The 16,832-nt window shown below is 42.4% G+C and overlaps 2 protein-coding genes across 4 annotated transcripts in view; both read left to right on the plus strand.

The window, feature by feature from the left end:
* Window positions 1-11,435, plus strand: part of etv6 (ETS variant transcription factor 6) — a 31,480-nt gene extending 20,045 nt beyond the window's left edge. For all 3 annotated transcript variants that reach the window (XM_055055642.1, XM_055055643.1, XM_055055644.1), the window contains exons 3-8: window positions 1,132-1,296; window positions 6,374-6,508; window positions 8,366-8,965; window positions 9,839-9,981; window positions 10,697-10,797; window positions 10,885-11,435. In XM_055055642.1, the coding sequence (XP_054911617.1) occupies window positions 1,132-1,296; window positions 6,374-6,508; window positions 8,366-8,965; window positions 9,839-9,981; window positions 10,697-10,797; window positions 10,885-10,987 (1,247 nt within the window). In that variant the 3' untranslated portion in view covers window positions 10,988-11,435. The remainder of the gene's footprint in view (window positions 1-1,131; window positions 1,297-6,373; window positions 6,509-8,365; window positions 8,966-9,838; window positions 9,982-10,696; window positions 10,798-10,884) is intronic.
* Window positions 11,436-12,576: 1,141 nt separating this feature from the next.
* Window positions 12,577-16,832, plus strand: part of LOC129376094 (chemokine-like protein TAFA-2) — a 61,557-nt gene continuing 57,301 nt past the window's right edge. Inside the window, exon 1 of the mRNA XM_055055548.1 lies at window positions 12,577-13,149. The gene's annotated coding sequence lies outside the window, so the exon portion shown is untranslated. The remainder of the gene's footprint in view (window positions 13,150-16,832) is intronic.

A 16,832-nucleotide genomic window follows, 5' to 3' on the forward strand; every position in this document is an offset into this window, starting at 1 on the left:
GGACAGAAGAGCGACCTGGAAAACATTTCCAGCAGTCTGGATATGTGCGCTACATTCTAGAATTTCACTTAATATATGTCAATTATGTACTTAACCCTAGAATTTTCTAATTCATGTGCGTACTGCGACACAGTTCACGCTCCGTGTTTCAAATTGTCCGAGGTAAAACAGCGCTACGGTTTAAGAAAATGTAGAAAGGATGTGGCTGTTTAGCAGAAAAGAGACGGTTATTTCACTTTTTTGTTATTTTAAGCTGTTTTAAATACTCATCCTGCTTTTCTGTTTGTTCTCAGCGTTTAGACATTTAACCGGCAAAATTGAAAAACCAGGACAAGAAAATAGGTTTTCAGAATATTTGAGCAATTTGTTTAATAACTTAAAACTAGAGTTTCCTCCATGAACCACGTTTTTCAGCAGGGTCATATAGTTTTCTGATAACAGGATATTTTCTGTACTTTTCCAGGTGACTGTAAATATTTCTTGGTCGTTATAATGGATTTCTTTACTCTCTTGTTCTCTTGTGTGAAGAGGGGAAATAACAAAGCGACTGTTGGACTTGTTTCCTCTGCTCATTTTTCCTATCATGCGTGTCTCATTCTGAAAACAAACCAATAAATCTTCCATCCTCTAACATGCATCTTCAGGGTTAACAGAACAAAATTTCAAAGTGTATTATATATACACTTTGTTTTTATACTTATCTAAAAACATGTAGACTTTTTTTTTCCTTTAACATCTTCTGTCTGATTCTTTGTGCAGTTTTATGTGTAACCTATCATTTTTAAATCTTTTATTCTAACCTCTTCTCCCTCTCTGACTCTGTCTCCCTCTTCATCTTTTTTTTCTTTATCTCTGCTGCCATTCCCGTAATCACTCCCTCCTTTCAGCTTTTATCTCCACTTCCTCAATATCCTTTTTACTGCCTCCTTCCCCCCTGCTCTCCCCCTTCCCCACGCTCTCCTTCCTGTCTTTCCTTCTTTCTTCCTTCCTCCGCCTCCAGCACCGCCGCCGCCTCCCCATCCGTCTGCTTCTTCAACACTCGACTCGTTTTTCTTCTTTTTTTTCCCTTTCTTCCCCATGTTGTTGCCATCTCCCCCAAACCCTGACTTCTTCTCCGTTCTCCACCTCCAGGCCTGCAGCCAGTGTTTTGGAGCCGGGAAGACGTGGCTCAGTGGCTGCGGTGGGCCGAGAAGGAGTTTGCGCTACGGCCCATCACCAGTGGCACCTTCCAGATGAACGGCAAGGCCCTGCTTCTCCTCACCAAGGAGGACTTCCGCTACAGATCCCCTCACTCCGGTACTCCTCTTTATGCACTTCTGGAAACAGGAGCACACTCCCAGCTTTGAGTCTATCAGTGAAATATTCTAAAAATGAGTCATTTCAGTCCACAATCGGAACAAAAAAAAAAGAGAGTTAGCAGCTAGAAAGGAAATGCAAATCACAGATCATTGAATTACGAGGTGGAAAATAGTTGCAAGTTTTGTAAAACCCGCAAAAACATTAGTTTAATCCCACTTTGCAACAACTATTAGGTCAATCTTGTCCAGAAATCTTGTGCAATTTTTCAATTGCTCTTATTAAACCTCCAAAATGGAAAATAAATCAGTAACTGCAACAGGAGCAGATGATGTGGCGGTGCGAGGTGACAGCCGAGGGATGCAGCTGTTACAGCGCGACTGCTGGGGCAGAGGAAGTAGGAGACGGTTCATCAGGAAGTAGAAAGCAACCTCAACTGTCGCCCGAGCAACACCAGTGGAGAGGCGCCTAAAAATAAAATGAAATATTGAGCTGATTTTCTCAAATCTGTTTCTGCTAGTCTACCTGGAGGATTTGAAAGAAAAAAGTCTCGACTGTGGAATAGAGAACATTGGGAGTTTCAGGCTCCATACAGGTGCTGTGTGATGTGGTTTAGGGTGACAGTCATACGAGAATAAATAAGGCTTTGATTAATCTAGAAATAAGCTAAGGGAACAATCCAACTCCAAGGCTGGACAAGATGCTACTTTTTTTATTCATATTCTCTGCATATTACATTTAACAAGTAAAATTTAAAAAATCCTTCGATCTTCATCTTGCTTCAGTTTTAAATAATTTTGACATTTGTCATTAAATTTAATTAAGCTGGTTCTGCTGGTACCATGACGACTGTAAAACCATTTTCAAAGTCTGTTATTTTATTATACTGGCACCTTCAAAGTGACACCCAATGCCCAGTGAAACACTGTTTCAAAAAGAAACATTCTGAGGTGGATTTTTACAAAGCTATTTAGACTTTTTAAAAACAAATGTTGATTATTGCTGTTTTAGTACATTTAATATTATGGTGAAACCAACATTAGCAAAACTCTTGACAGACACAAAAAACTTCTACATTTTTGCTGTTTGGCTCTCGTGGTCACGCATGGAAAGCAATTCCTAAACATTCTCAAAAACTCTCACTTTTGATAACTTTTATTCCCTCAGTCCTTAACTGCATACTGACCAAATGGAGTTTGTTAACCTTTGAGGTGTGTCTGCTCTGGTAGCCAGCCTGTTAAATAAATATACTTGTAGCTTTCTAACTGATTTTAAAACAACTTTTCCTTACTGACAGTGAAGGGTGGAGCCCTTTCAGTTTCCACGTTGGAAATGTCTTGTTTTAGTGATTTCTGAACACATTTCTCGTAAATTAAGAAAAACGTTGGTGCCTTAGCACAGTCAGCTAACTGGCAGTGTGTTGACGTTATTCTACACTTTGGAAACCCATAGTGACTTGAAAATAGGGACTTTGAAAACTTTTGACTTTTCCAGACATACTTTGAGAACCACTGCAAGTGATTCTGGGAAGGTATCTGGGATTTTTGACTCGAGCTGTTGGCTGGAGTCATCGTCAATAGCTAATAATAATCTTTAATGATGTGTTTTTGAACATTGCTAGATAAGCTGGTTTTATTTTCATGTTCAGCAGATCTTTAAAACTAAATAGGAGCAGACTTATTTCCTGGCCTGGAGGCCAGTGAAGTGACCAACCTGACATCTCACCTCACTTCCGTTTCAGCTGTGAGCAAACAAATCTCCCATCCTGTCAAATAATCGATGAGGAGAAAAGTGGGAGGAAATGATTCATGATCTTTTGGGGTCATATTAGGTATTTTGTTCACAAAGCCTGCCTCATAAGGTCAGATAACTAAAAAGGAAGGGGATTTTTTTTTCTTTTCTTTTTTTTTTACATCAGAATTAGTTGTATACAGCCAGTGGTTAGTGGTATCAGCCTAAATCTCACTTTAGGGAAGAGAGCAATTATCTGGCTTGTGATGCGTCTATTTCCTCCTTTGTATGTTGATAGGCGCAGAGTTCCCATCAGTCTCTGGGGTTTCATGCTTCCCTTTGCAGAAGCTCCAAGAAGGCTGCCTCCTTATCATGGAACGGGTCTCTGAAAGATGGCATAACTTAAACCATGGCAAATTTTATAATATCTCAACAGATATTATAAAATTTTAAATATCCTGTTTTAGGTCTTCCAAAGGAACCTATTTTGAGCACACATTTGTTTTTCACAAGCAGACTATTTTAAATAAAGGAATCAGAGAAAAGAGCAGGAAGCAGGAATTTTCCCCACACTGACAGAAAGTGAGAACTGAAAGGGTGTGTGTGTGTGTGTGTGTGTGTGTGTGTGTGTGTGTGTGTGTGTGCGTGCGTGCGTGCGTGTGCGTTTGTTTGTGTGTGTTCACCCTCGCTTCCTTTATGAGAATCATTTCCTTGTTATGTTAGGCGGTTCAGAGCGTGAGCCGGTGACCGTGTGCTGGTGAGATCACACCATCCGGACTGGTGGCTGCTTGTGTAAATGTTGAGGCTGGAAATCATTGAGTGACCTTCCTGCTCAGGCTTTGTTCCTGCCCTCGGACGCTGCTCCTCTACGACCAGGAGAGTGTCAGGATCATATCACACAATGGTCTTTTAATATGTTCACAGATTGTTAATGACTTTCCCTCCACAGCCCAGTTGATGCTTTCTCTATTTAATCAGTCATTTCCAAACTCTCTTGTCCATTTTCTGTTTTTGCTCTTTCTGTCGTACTTCAATATTTGAAATAATCTGATATTGACATCAAAATTCTAATCAATAAAAATGTCATTTTTTAAATTGATGATATATTTTAATACATGCACATATCTGTCCAAACCAACATTGGCTTTTAGGAAGAAGTAATATTCCCTACTGGAGGTTGGCTGCATCTGGTCCGCTATTAGTTGAGCTTTTAGAAAAGAGACATATGGAGAGGAAAAGTCGATGGTGCCAGTGTGATGGTGTGGTCTGCTCTGCGGCTTTAAGGCTACCACACACTCATGTGTATGATGACTCCACGTACAGATTGCCTACATTTCTTGTAACAAAATTCTTAATTTCCCAAGCTCAGCAAATTTAACAAACTAGTTTGGCGCCTAGCACACCTGTTGGTGTGGAAAAGAAATTGGCAGACAAGTTGTTGCGTGTTCTTGAGACTGGTTGGGCTGACTCTCAAGAGTCTGATGCGTTTCCTGCTGAGCGATACCGAGTACGCGGTCACAAAGACCCCCAGAAACCTGGACGTTTTTTTTACTCTACAGAGGTTCAACTCAAAGCGGACGTCCACCAGACATGTCCAAGCAAACGTCCAATTTATGACTGAGTTGGAGTGGAGAAGCAGGGCTAGACACCCAACAAGCTCATCAAATCTGCTTGTGTCCATTAGGTTCGAGGGACATTACAAAATTTGTCATGAGAAATGATGGGACCATAAATTCCCCTGCATAAAAGTTTTGTAGAACTCCAGTAAACTTGTTTTATGCAACAAAAAGATGATCTCAAGCACACCAGCAAGTCCACCGCCTGACGCATTTAAAAACAAATGAAGGTTTTTGAGTCTGGAATTAAATTCCACTCTGAACAGTCCCTTCATGATCAAAAAGCCTCCACTGTGGCTCAATTAAAACAATCCTGCAAACAAGAGCTGTCCAGATTTCCTCCATGGTGACGGGAAAGGCAGTTGTTGCAAACGTTTGAGGGCAGCTGGGAATATAAAGACACAGAGGAACAGCATTCCAAATATTTCCTGGCCTTCCTGTTCTGCAACATCAATCATCATTTGTGTTAGAAGAGGTGAGAGCTCAAAAAGATAAAAACATCTACTCCATTGTCTTGCACGCCATTGCAGCATCAGGGAACTGCAGACATGTGTCGACTTGTCCATTCTTTTCCAATAGCTTTTAGCATCGATGTGCTTTACAATCTCTGATGGGAAGAATGGCTAACTTTGTCTGTCTTTTATTCAGTAACACCGTCCACACCAACAACTGCTTTTCTAGGTGTGTAGAGGCACTTACAATTGGAATTGATCTGATTTTTGAATTTCAGACTGGCTAATCACACTGGAAATTGAAGCGTACAAGCTAATTTCTCAGAGTATTTTCTGTTCTATTCATACAGCTCTAACTTTAGATTTGCATTTAAATGAGAAAAAGGTCTTCTTAGGTATCAGAATTGTTTGAAATCAGTAATGGCGAGGCAGATGGATGTTCATCATCACCACTGTACTAAACTTATTGATACAACTTTACAGATAATAGCATCCCTAAACCCCCTGTAGTCTTGCTGTACTGTGCCGATTAACAGTCATTTGGAAACGGACCACTGTTAGATTTTATTAAGTAGAATTGTGGTGTCAGGCAGCCAAAGCAACAAAGAGACTCTTTAGATGAGTTTGTGGCACCAATTTGATTTGCCACTCAAGAGGTAGATACAGATGCGCAATTTTTTTTCAATCTTGATGTGACATTTTCACTGATGTACAGACAAATTGAAGTATTCTAAAAATGGAAGGTACTGCACAAAGTAGTCATATTTTATCAACCATGTTTTTCTGATGATCCTAAAGAAACAGATGAACAAACATAATTTGGTTCTAATCTAACATTTGCTTGTGATTCATTAAATTGATGCTAGAATATTGTGTATCCAAGAATAATGCAAGAATGTAGAAATCTCTAAAGAGCAGTCTCTGAGGAATACTGAGGCATTGATATTGCAAACAATGGTTTCAATACAAACTGAATGCTATGAGCTGGTTGTAGCTCGTCCCAGTCTATGACGTGTTCACAGTCTGGCGTAGACTATCTAAGAAGTGTCTCTACAAACAGAAGTATTGTTTGTTTGGTGAGTCTTGTCCTGAATTGCTCAAGCCAGAGGAAGTTTGAGCAATAACGGCAGCATCGATTGGGCTGGATCCTGGAAAGAACAGAGGAGAAGAAGGGGAACCGGATACTGTGCCTGACGACACGGCTAATGTCCCGTGTCATGCAGGCGTCAGATGTCACCAGGAGACGTATGGTGACCTATGACCTTTTGCTTTCTGCAGGGGATGTCCTGTATGAGCTGCTGCAGCACATACTGAAGCAACGGAAGTCCAGTGTGTTTTGCCCGTCTGCTTACTTTCCTGGGAACTCTTTCCATTCGCTGCCTGAAAGCGCTGTGCATCATCTGAAACTCGAAGGTCAGTCCTCCCTACACTCACTTCCTGCTTCAGGGATACACTTCATGTTTCTTTAGCCTTTGTTTGGAGACTAATAATGACTGCCAATTAGAATTAGAGATGCATCAATCCAGTATAAATATCTGTATCGATCCCGATATTGAAAAAAAAAAAAGATCTAGCTCAGATATTGGTAACAAAGTACCAGATCAATGAGGGCAGATCTGTGCTTTGTGCTCTTTGTGACATCATGCTTTATTATTTATTTATAAATAAATTTGTTACAAAAGTACAAAACATGCTTTTGTAAAACGGCTTAAAATGCTGCTATTTTGTCTTTAATGCTCTATGTTGGGTAGGCTGCTTTAGTTACTCAGTTTTTACTTATAGTTTTGTTGAGGGTTGTGTTTATCGCAATTCAACTTGAGAGCAAAGTTGCAGTGAATGCTTGATACGGCTTCTTTTTCCTGCCAATAATCAGAAGCCCCCAGCTAGGCTAATCTGATGCTAGCAGCCAACATCAAATGTAAGCTTAATTAGCCACTAACTGGATTTTAGCTCGTCAAGTTGCTTTGAACCTTTTACACCTACCTTTACGTATGAACAGACAGGCATTAAATACTGATGTGAAAAATAGAACTGCCGTCATTTTTGAAGCATGTTGTGATGTTTGTTGCTTTTTAGCAATAAATCCTTATTTTTAATTGTATGGCATATGCACCAGCTTCGCAGATTTCTAACTAAATGATGCTTCTTCAAGATAAAACATCTCTGAAAGTCAGACGATCATCACCTGATCCTGTGTTTGCTGCCATACACTCGTAATCACTTTGGTCACAAACGTACCCAAAGTGACTTAAGAGTTCTGGTCAATATGTAAACAATGCAAAGTCCTCCAAAATACGTAAGCAAAAGCATTAGCTTAATAAAAGTGTAAGGCAGCGATGTGAGTCTGCCTTGTTGGTTCCATTCGAGGAAGTGCCGACCAAGTTTGGTGAAATACCTGAAACTGCTTCCTGGTTCGGGTGGAAGAAAATGTGACTCGGCAGCAATCAGATAGGCCTGAGCCGTAACTCTGATGTTGACAGTAAAACCTGCTCCACCAGGAAGTGCTGCTGTAGTTAAACAATAAAGACTTCATGCAAAGTGACTCATTCACTGTGGTGAGTTTCTGCTTTGTTGTCTTAGCTATTTTCCTATGTCACTGATCACTCACATACAGGTACCTGCAACCTTCCTAATGTTTCCGAGAAACCAAGAGCGTCAACGTTGTTTCCACACTGAGTTAGTTTACTCTGCATGGTTATTTAAGCAGAGTTCAGTACTTTTTACATTTAGGGGTTTCAGAATCTGTCAGTTTCTCAAAAACATTTGCAGATTTCAGTCTTTGCTGCATGTAGAGCACTACAGTGAGTTCCTGTAGCGCTCTACAGGAACTCACTTGCTTGATTCTTCCATCTTTTCCTTCCCTCATCCAGTGCTTCCTTTGTTAATTCCTGCCATCCTTCCTCAGCATGCTCTTGTCTTCAGATCTTCTTCCCGACACATTCGACTCAGTCTCAGAGTGACACCAGTGACATCTAGTGGAATATTTGTGCATGTGCAACATCTTCAGTAATGAAACCGTATCGCTTCCCAGAAGTCCCAGAAAATATCCACAACCTGCAGAATAAGAATCAGTATTTGTTTCTCCTCCTTTTCCTTTTCAGGTGTTTTATTTTCTGAGAATATTCATCTTGTAGAGATCAAACATTTGCTTGAAGTTGAACATTTGAGTGTAAAAGTTGTGGTTTGTTGTCGGAACGTTACACTGATGCTGCTGGTTCGAAGCCTTACATAAATATAAATAACTAAAATCCAATATGTCTGCCTCCTCAGAGACGGTACGGCGGGCGCCACGCGGTACAGAACCCCTCCCCCAGAACCCGCCCACCATCGAGCTGAGGCACCGTCGCTCCCACTCCCGCTCCCCCCTCAACCCGGCCCCAAGGCGGTCGCCCCCGGAGCCCAACCGGCCCCGCTCGGCCAGCGAGGACCCCCTGCAGAGCTTCTCCCAGCTGCCCGACAGCAACCACCACCTGGCCGAGGAGATGTACCCGTTGTCCGTGTCCCCGCCGGCCCCCAACGGGCCCTGCGCCGCGTCCAGGGAGGCCCCCAGCCCGGGGCTCCAGGAGGCGGGGCAGCCCCGCGTCATCCAGCTCATGCCCAGCACCATCCTGAACCCTCTGCTGCTCAGCCCCGGCAGAGGCGTGGGGGCCGGCCTGGACTTCAGGCACAGCCGCGCCGGGCCCCCCTCCCAGGTGGTGATGGAGAATGGGCGTGAGAGCAAGGTGCATGTGCACCACCACCACCATCAGCAGCAGCAGTTGGCCCAGCAACAGCTGTTGCAGCAACAGGAGGAAGCGCTCTACAGGAACCACGTCATCATGCCCGTGTCTCCTCCAGAGGAGCAGCAGATGCCCATCGGCCGGATAGCAGGTCTTTACATCACTTCCTGTCTTTCATCACAAAACACCAGCTGCCTTTCCACTGACCACAACACAGCTTACTGGAATATTGCTAATGAATTCTTTTAAATGTCAAATCTGCCCTACATGTCAGTGTAGGGCTGGGCAATAAATCAATAACAATATATATCATAATAGACACATGATCAAACTCAATAGTTAATATAGCCAATAGAGTATTTAATAATTTAACTGAACTGCAATCCAGAACGGTTCAGCGTTGTGGAACATGTAAGCAGAGGAAAGGCGTTAGCCGCTCAGCCTGTCATGATGAGCTAAGCTAGGATGGTGACATCATAACCGGCTGAAACAGAAAACTTTATGCCACCACAGTGGCAGTATTTCAATTATTTACAACAAAAACCCAATCAATAAATATCTATACACCGTTATGAAATCTTTATATCTGATTGTTACCCAGCTCTAATGTCACAGCGTCACAGTTCATAAAAAATTTGTAATTTCAACATGTTGAATCGATCACGCTTCTGTAAAACGGCAATTTTCCCTAAACACAGCAGACGTAGCCACTGGGTGTCGCTCCAACGCCTCAATGACGGTTCAGTGTCGAGAGCTAGCGCCATGGCTAAAATATAAATGTTTCCATTCATCGCTGCCATGATTATTAATGATTTATCACATGAGCATATATATTCACATGGGATTTAACTGTCATTTTTTATTTAACAGAAACATCACAGTGGCGACATCATGTTTTTCCACGTTAGGTGGAATATCGCTAAAGTTTTGCACACACTGGTGATAGAAACGTAGCTAGTGTTGGCCGTGCTTCTGTGGAAACAGCGTGAGTTGAGCCAGAGCGCCCCCTGTGTGTCGTCCCCAGATTGCAGGCTGCTGTGGGACTACGTGTACCAGCTCCTGTCAGACAGCAGGTACGAGAACTACATCCGCTGGGAGGACCCCGACAGCAAAGTCTTTCGCATCATGGACCCCAATGGCCTGGCCAGGCTCTGGGGGAACCACAAGGTAAACGCATCACTTCCTGTTCCTTCATGGACGCCGACCCCAAACAAACAGCACACCGTTATGGCGAGTGCCTTCGTGAAATGGCTTTTTCTGCTGTGAAGTCTCACAAAGAAAAATGGAGACAAATCTGCCTTTTAGTTGAAGTAGATTTGTTCAGATTTCTCGCTACGATATGTAAACATGGGGTTTTTGTTCCCTCTTGATGAGACGTTTCAGAAGTTGCAGTGAGATGAAAGGAGGAGAGTTTACTGTAAGCGAGATCCTCTGGAATGTACGTCTCTCATTGTTCAGGGACCAGTAGAGAGAAATGCTGGAGCTTCCAGATGTTTTTCTGTTTTACTAAATAAATATTGCTTTCTCCTGGACACAAATATAACTTTTAGTGGCTTTTTCTTTGTTTGTTTTGTTTTAGTGTCCTCCTGTCTGTTGTTTCCTTGACATAACTTTCCTTTCTTTGTGCTTTGCTTTCCTTTCCCGCTCTGTTTTCCCTTCCTTTTGTCCTTATGTCCTCACTTTGTGTGAATTCATTTTGTCCTCATTTCCTTCCTTCATTCCTTTTAGACATTCCTTCCCTCCTTTCTCTGATTTTTGAAGCTTTATGTTTACAGCATTTTGTCTCTTGAAAGTACCTGCCTGGAATCTAATGTTTTTTGTTTTTGTTTTTTTGTAAAAAAGATGTTTGACCTCTGACCCTGTTGTGGTCGATTCCCAACAGAACAGAACCAACATGACGTACGAGAAGATGTCGCGAGCACTGAGACACTACTACAAGCTGAACATCATCAGGAAAGAGCCGGGACAAAGACTCCTGTTCAGGTAACTCTCCCCCTAAACCCCCACAACACCCCACACCCCCTTCTCCTCAGAGCGCTAGATGACCCCCCCCTCCCCTCTACCCCTCAGGTTCATGAAGACCCCTGATGAGATCATGAACGGCCAGACGGAGCGGCTGGAGCACCTGGACTCAGACACAGACGAACAAATCTACATCAAAGAGGAATGCTGAGTGGCTCCGGGATGGGGGTCAGGGGGTTGGAGGTTAGGGGTCAGAGGGGGGGAGGGGGAATTCCATGGACTACTTTACTACAGCCTCAGCCACCGATGCCTTTCAGAAGCAGCTTCACAAACGCCAGGAGTTTGGCTCCCATCGGTCCCAGAGGGGGAGGAAGTGAGATGTGAAACGCCTCAGGATGAGCTCGTGACTTCCTGTTGGAAGGAGCGCTGGGATTGGTCGGAGGGACACTGCTGAGGGGACTCTTTATGTTTCTGTCCTGCAAAAAGCCAATCACTTGTGCTTCTATGATTCTTTGTTTTGGTTTGTCTCTCCACATGCATTAGATCTTGGAAATTTGCTACTTGTAAAAAGAAACGTGTGTGCGCGTGTGTGTGTGTGCGTGTGTGTGTGTGAGACAGGACTGTTTTCATTATGGAATAAACATTTTTGATCAAACTGACCGCGGAAACTGGAGACGTCATTGCAGGTGCCTTAAAGATCCTCATGGTGGCACTAGAGGTCAGCCTTTGCTATGCGGGCTTCAGGCGCAGGAACAGGTCTGTTTATGGCGCGTGCCTTTTGAATTAAAGTCTCATTTACGGTTCAGACACAAAGCCACGCCCACTTTTAAGGGAAACCGGAAGCTGCGCTTTTAAAGAGTCAACCCAAATTTGGGCCTTTTGAGTTCAATAAGAGGCTAAAATAACATAAATATACAATTAATAATGTTACTTTCTTCTATATTGTTTTATTTACAGCAAATATACAATTATTTTTTATATTTTAATTATAATAATTCATTTAAACAGCTTTTTTGAAGTTTGAGAAAGTTGAATATCAGACGAGGTAAACAATTAACTATGTTCATTTTCTGATACCAAGGGTTAGTTATATGACAACTTCACTCAGTTTCTAGCTCAAACTGGATTCCAAATCTATTTTATATATGTTTGAAACGATATGAGTCCGGTTTAACGCCTCCATCCAGCAGCAGATGTAACAAACACCTGGAATAATGACGTAGATTAAGATGGTCCTGCACGGCTCCGTCATCTTACTGGGGTTGATTGTGGAAAATGACCATTTCTGGTTCATAATTCCAAAGTTTTTCTATGTGAAACTTTAATGACGTCAATATATTGCCTGACTGAGGAATGTCCAAAAGAGCCTGAGCTATTTGTGGCTCTCAGACTGATGTGTGCGTGCGTGTGTGTGTGTGTGTGTGTGTGTGTGTGGTGTGTGTGTGTGTGTGGTGTGTGTGTGTGTGTGTGTGTGTGTGTGTGTGTGTTGTGTGTGTGTGTGTGGGTGTGTGTCCTACAATTTTGGCCTTTATGTTAGTCACAAAGTCATAACTTTGTGACTTTATTCTCGTAATTGTATTTTTTATCATCATTTTTTTTTCTAAGTATGTCTCTAATACTCCATCTAATCCCAATAAAGTATTTTGGTGCTGAGGATGTTTTTCAGCCCCAAAAGTGTCGTAAACTGAGTGTTACGACAGTTGTTAGTTTGGCTGCTAGGTGGCGCTGAGCGCATGAAGCTGATTAATGATCATTTATCATTTTTTCCCCAGTTAACAAACCTAAAGCGTCAGTGTCTCAGTGATGCCAGGCTTCACTCGCCTCGCTGTCGTCATGATGTTCGTTTCAGTCGGCGCTGATTCTCTCCTGGGCTCGCGCCGCAGAGCGTCTCAGTAATCTGATTACTCTGCGCTCCGGGGTCTCCATAAAAGTTGGAGCGCGCAGAGCCGCGCCGTCAGACCGCGAAGAGCCGCTGCAGCGCGCCCAGCTCCGCCGGGACTGAGCCCGAACACCCGGATACGTCACGACCTCTGATCGAGTCCGATCATCTCTATGAATATTGATTATTTTCAGAAAGCTGCTGGGTGTTGAACGCGCGCCGTCAGGACGCACAGAGGCTCCGTGGACGAACCGGGGCTGGAGACTCGAGCAGTTATGGATCAGATGCTGTTCTGTTAGAAAGCTCCGCTTGATTTCACCTGGAGGTGATTCAAAACAATATTAATAATAATAACTAAAAGACAAGTCAGCCGGTCCTCCTTCCCCTTCTGGATTCAAATGTCTCCACGCCGCAGACACGCAGCTGGATTGTAGCGGCCGCAGCGATGCTTTAATCGGGCGTTGAGGTGCGGGAAGGGAGCGGGACACGAACAGGTAAGAACCCGGATCCCGGATCGTCCGTTTCTGTGAACGTGTTGAGGTATTTCTCGGTTTCCTTGGAGACCTGAGGGACGGTTCGCTTTGCGCGCGGCGAGAACGCACAACCCGGAGGCACGAGCGCCGACAACCCCCCCCCCCCCCCAAAAAAAAAAAACCCGGCGACAATTCAGAGACGCAGTTCATCCTGATGGGAGATGGACTGATCCGTCTCTGACTTCCCTGACTGCAGTTCCCTCAAGTTTGGCTGTAATCCACCGGAAGCAGCTGTTGGTCCAGCAGAGATCAGGCTGGTCCTCAGCCTTGTCCACTCTGGTCCTCAGAGTGGACGGAGGGTCACCAACTCCTCACACTCCGGTCAGGATGGAGCGGCACGGCGCGGCACGGCGCGGCGCGGCGCGGCACTCCAGATGCAGGCAGAGGCCAAAACTAGAAAGTTTGGAACCTCAAGGCAAATTTATGACGTTCCTGTCAGACGTCAAGATCCACCTTAAGACATTTGTAAACAGTAAATTCAGACTGAGCGAAATTAAAGTCAGTTTAGTGGAAAGAAAAAGTTTGGCATGGATGCAGGGAGTGACAGCAGCTTCATTCAGGTAGAAGATTCTTCAACATAGAAACATTTTGTTTCTTCCATTGGACCACAATTATTAATGTATATATATAAAAAATCAGTTTTATTGCAATATTTCAATGACTCTTTGCCAAACATTTCAATAATTGGAATTAAAATGAGTTTTTCAGTGATACACACTGACAACTTTTGCTGCCAGCATAATATTAATTAAACGCTAATTAAGTCTTTTTTCTCTATCTATTGTTTCACCATGTTATGGATAAATAAAAAGTGGTTTCTCTTCCATTATGTCATGGTAACAGGTTGTCATCATTCCCCTGCTGGCTGAGTCAGGGTTAATAAATCATTGATTTTAAAAAAGAACTTCCAGTTGGTGGAAGCGCCTTCTCCTCTACCTTGAATTCCTATTCCGGTTGTAACATCAGCAGAATAAACTTATATCACTAGACAAATAAGGAAATGTTTTTTAGACAATGAGTGTTAGGAAAATTCCACCACAAAATGAAAATAAAGCGAGGAATGTGGAGCGTCTTGTCAAGTTGTATCAGTTCTACAAATGAGGAAATAGTTCCTCTGAGCACATCTGTGTTAAAGTTAATATTGAGTAGCAGGATTTTGTTCAAATTTTGTTCCAGCTGATCTTGAAACAATCGAAGCTTTTCCTCATCAAAACAACTTTTTTTTTCCTCAGAGTTTTATGGTTTTGCACCTTTATTCTGGCAACATTATCACTTTATTCTCATAAAAAACCCAAAAAAAATTCAAAAAAACAAACTTAGTCCAGCCCTAAATCTTTTGTGGTAGTTCCTCAGGGTAGGTGGGTCTATAAATATTTGTAGGGGTGTCTACAGACTGCCCTGCGGGGGGCGCCACTGGAGTCTCACTGGGTTTACAGGAGAGATATCAGCTTCCAGCCTCCTACACCCACTGCAGGAAACCGGCTGCACGATTTCCTGCTGGCTGGTCTCGTTTCAGGTGTTTTCTCATAGACGGGCTTAAGAAGAGCTCAGAACCTCAGAACTGAAAAGGTCTAGTAAAAGTTCATTCTGGTTCTGTAACGCGAGGTGAACACTTGATGGTGTCTATGAAAGACAAGAAACGACAGGAATATAAAGGAAAAAGAAAAACCTTTGTGGTTTGCAACATACTTTTGTTGGTATGCAGAGATGTGCATATGTTCATCCAGATGAACATATGCACGTAATCTCTTTTTGGAAAGAGATTAAGAAAATGTAAAAACATGACTATCAATACCTTGTTCTATAATAATATGCACACATGCACAACAACTTCAGGGCCTCTATGCTTGAGAATTTCCTCAGCTAACAGTTATTTTTTTCATTCATTGAATGTTTGGACCGTTAATCATAGTCAATACACAGAGTGAGTAAATAGATTTTTGCATTTTCCCCTCCTTGGTTCCAGAGGCTGACAGACAATATGAAGCAGCACAGACTGGATTAGGTTTAAATTGTTCAATTAAACGCTGCAAAAACCATCCACAAAAAGGTACACAGACCACATTAATCACAGACCGCCACGCGCTTAATACTTGAGAGCACAACTGGAAGCCGTTTGACAAAAATCTCAGGTCAAAGTCGTCGTAAAAAGCATCTGAGGTCAGGAAAAAAAAGATGGAGGGAAATGAATCCGTCAAACATCTGAACAACGTGGTGATTTAAGAAGTGATGTGTGAAATACTTGTTTACAAAACCAATTAAAGCGCCAATTACTGTTCACAGCTTGTTTCGTGCACTAACTCAACTTCCCTGCTGACTGCAATTACCAACAAGTCTCATATTAAATATGGAAAAGGAGCAGCCTAAGTGCACGGCGTGCTCTGTTAACGAGAAAGCAGCCAGAAGCCTCCAGATGAGCCACGTCTCACCCAACCATCACCGCGAGGCGAGTTAGACGTTATTAATTGGTGTCCAGCAGTTCTTACTGCTGCAAAGACGCCCAAAATATGTTTTATTACAGTTATATTCTTTTTAGAAGTACAGGACTAACTCTGGCTACATTTAGTTCACTATTGTGTTGTTTATTCAAAAGATGTTACATCATGGCAACAGCATGATGGGAAATTGTGACAATGTAATTTATGGAAACCCTGGTAACCAAAGTTCATGTCTGTACACTTTCAGTCAAAATGTTTTTCTTTTTAACTGTATACAAATTAAAAATGCTTAATGTGAGTTCACTAATTTTACTTCAATCATAAAAGCACATATTTTTTTGCAAAAATAGTACAATACATTGAGTATTACAGTGGTAATAATGCTATGGATGAACAGCATTAACATGCAGTGACCATGTTCCCATCAACGTTTCTCATCCCTCATGTTTTAAAATGTCTCATTATATATGGTTGAGAGAAATCTCAACATTTAAAATAAATGTTTTATGTTCGTCTGAAGTGGCGTTTGGCTTTTCGAAAAGAGATGGATGTGAGATGGAAACCTGTTTGCTGAATAAGTCGTAATGTAGAAAACGTGCCCTGATGGGCCGGCGCCTTACCAGAGCCACAAAGTGCAAAACATTTGTAAACTCATACCGGCGGCTTGGAGGACGACTCTCAATTTTTCAGTGGTTCATGCTAGTTTGCGACTTCTACTTCCTGTTTATTATAGCCATACGTAACATGGACGTCTCATTAAATGACGCTTTGTGTAGCCTGGTTGATTCGCTTCATTTTCCTTTTTGTAAGATTTTACTTCACTCAAAATTTGGATCACAACTGAATGGAAACATAGCTTAGATCTGCTGTTGTTGTATCAACCTTCCAGACCTCTCAGGTCTTCTGGTTCTGGTCTGCTCTGCATCCCCAGAACCAGAACCAAGAGAGGAGAAGCAGCTTTCAGCATCTATGGACCAAAAATTTGGAACAAACTTCCAGAAAACTGTAAAAAGCGGAAACCCTGACTTCCTTCAAATCTGAAGTAAAACGCACCTGTTTAGAGTTGCATTTGAAATGTAATATCAGCTAAATTCTAGGTTGGAGTCCTTGTCAAATAATATCTTGACTAAAGTACCAAAGGTTTAAAGGCCCAGTTGATGCCTATATGTATGAATTTGATTTTGTGGATATGTATGTAATTTTTTT

The sequence above is a fragment of the Poeciliopsis prolifica genome, unplaced genomic scaffold, assembly GCF_027474105.1.
Source record: "Poeciliopsis prolifica strain line A6 unplaced genomic scaffold, Auburn_PproV2 SCAFFOLD042, whole genome shotgun sequence".
Classification (NCBI taxonomy): domain Eukaryota; kingdom Metazoa; phylum Chordata; class Actinopteri; order Cyprinodontiformes; family Poeciliidae; genus Poeciliopsis; species Poeciliopsis prolifica.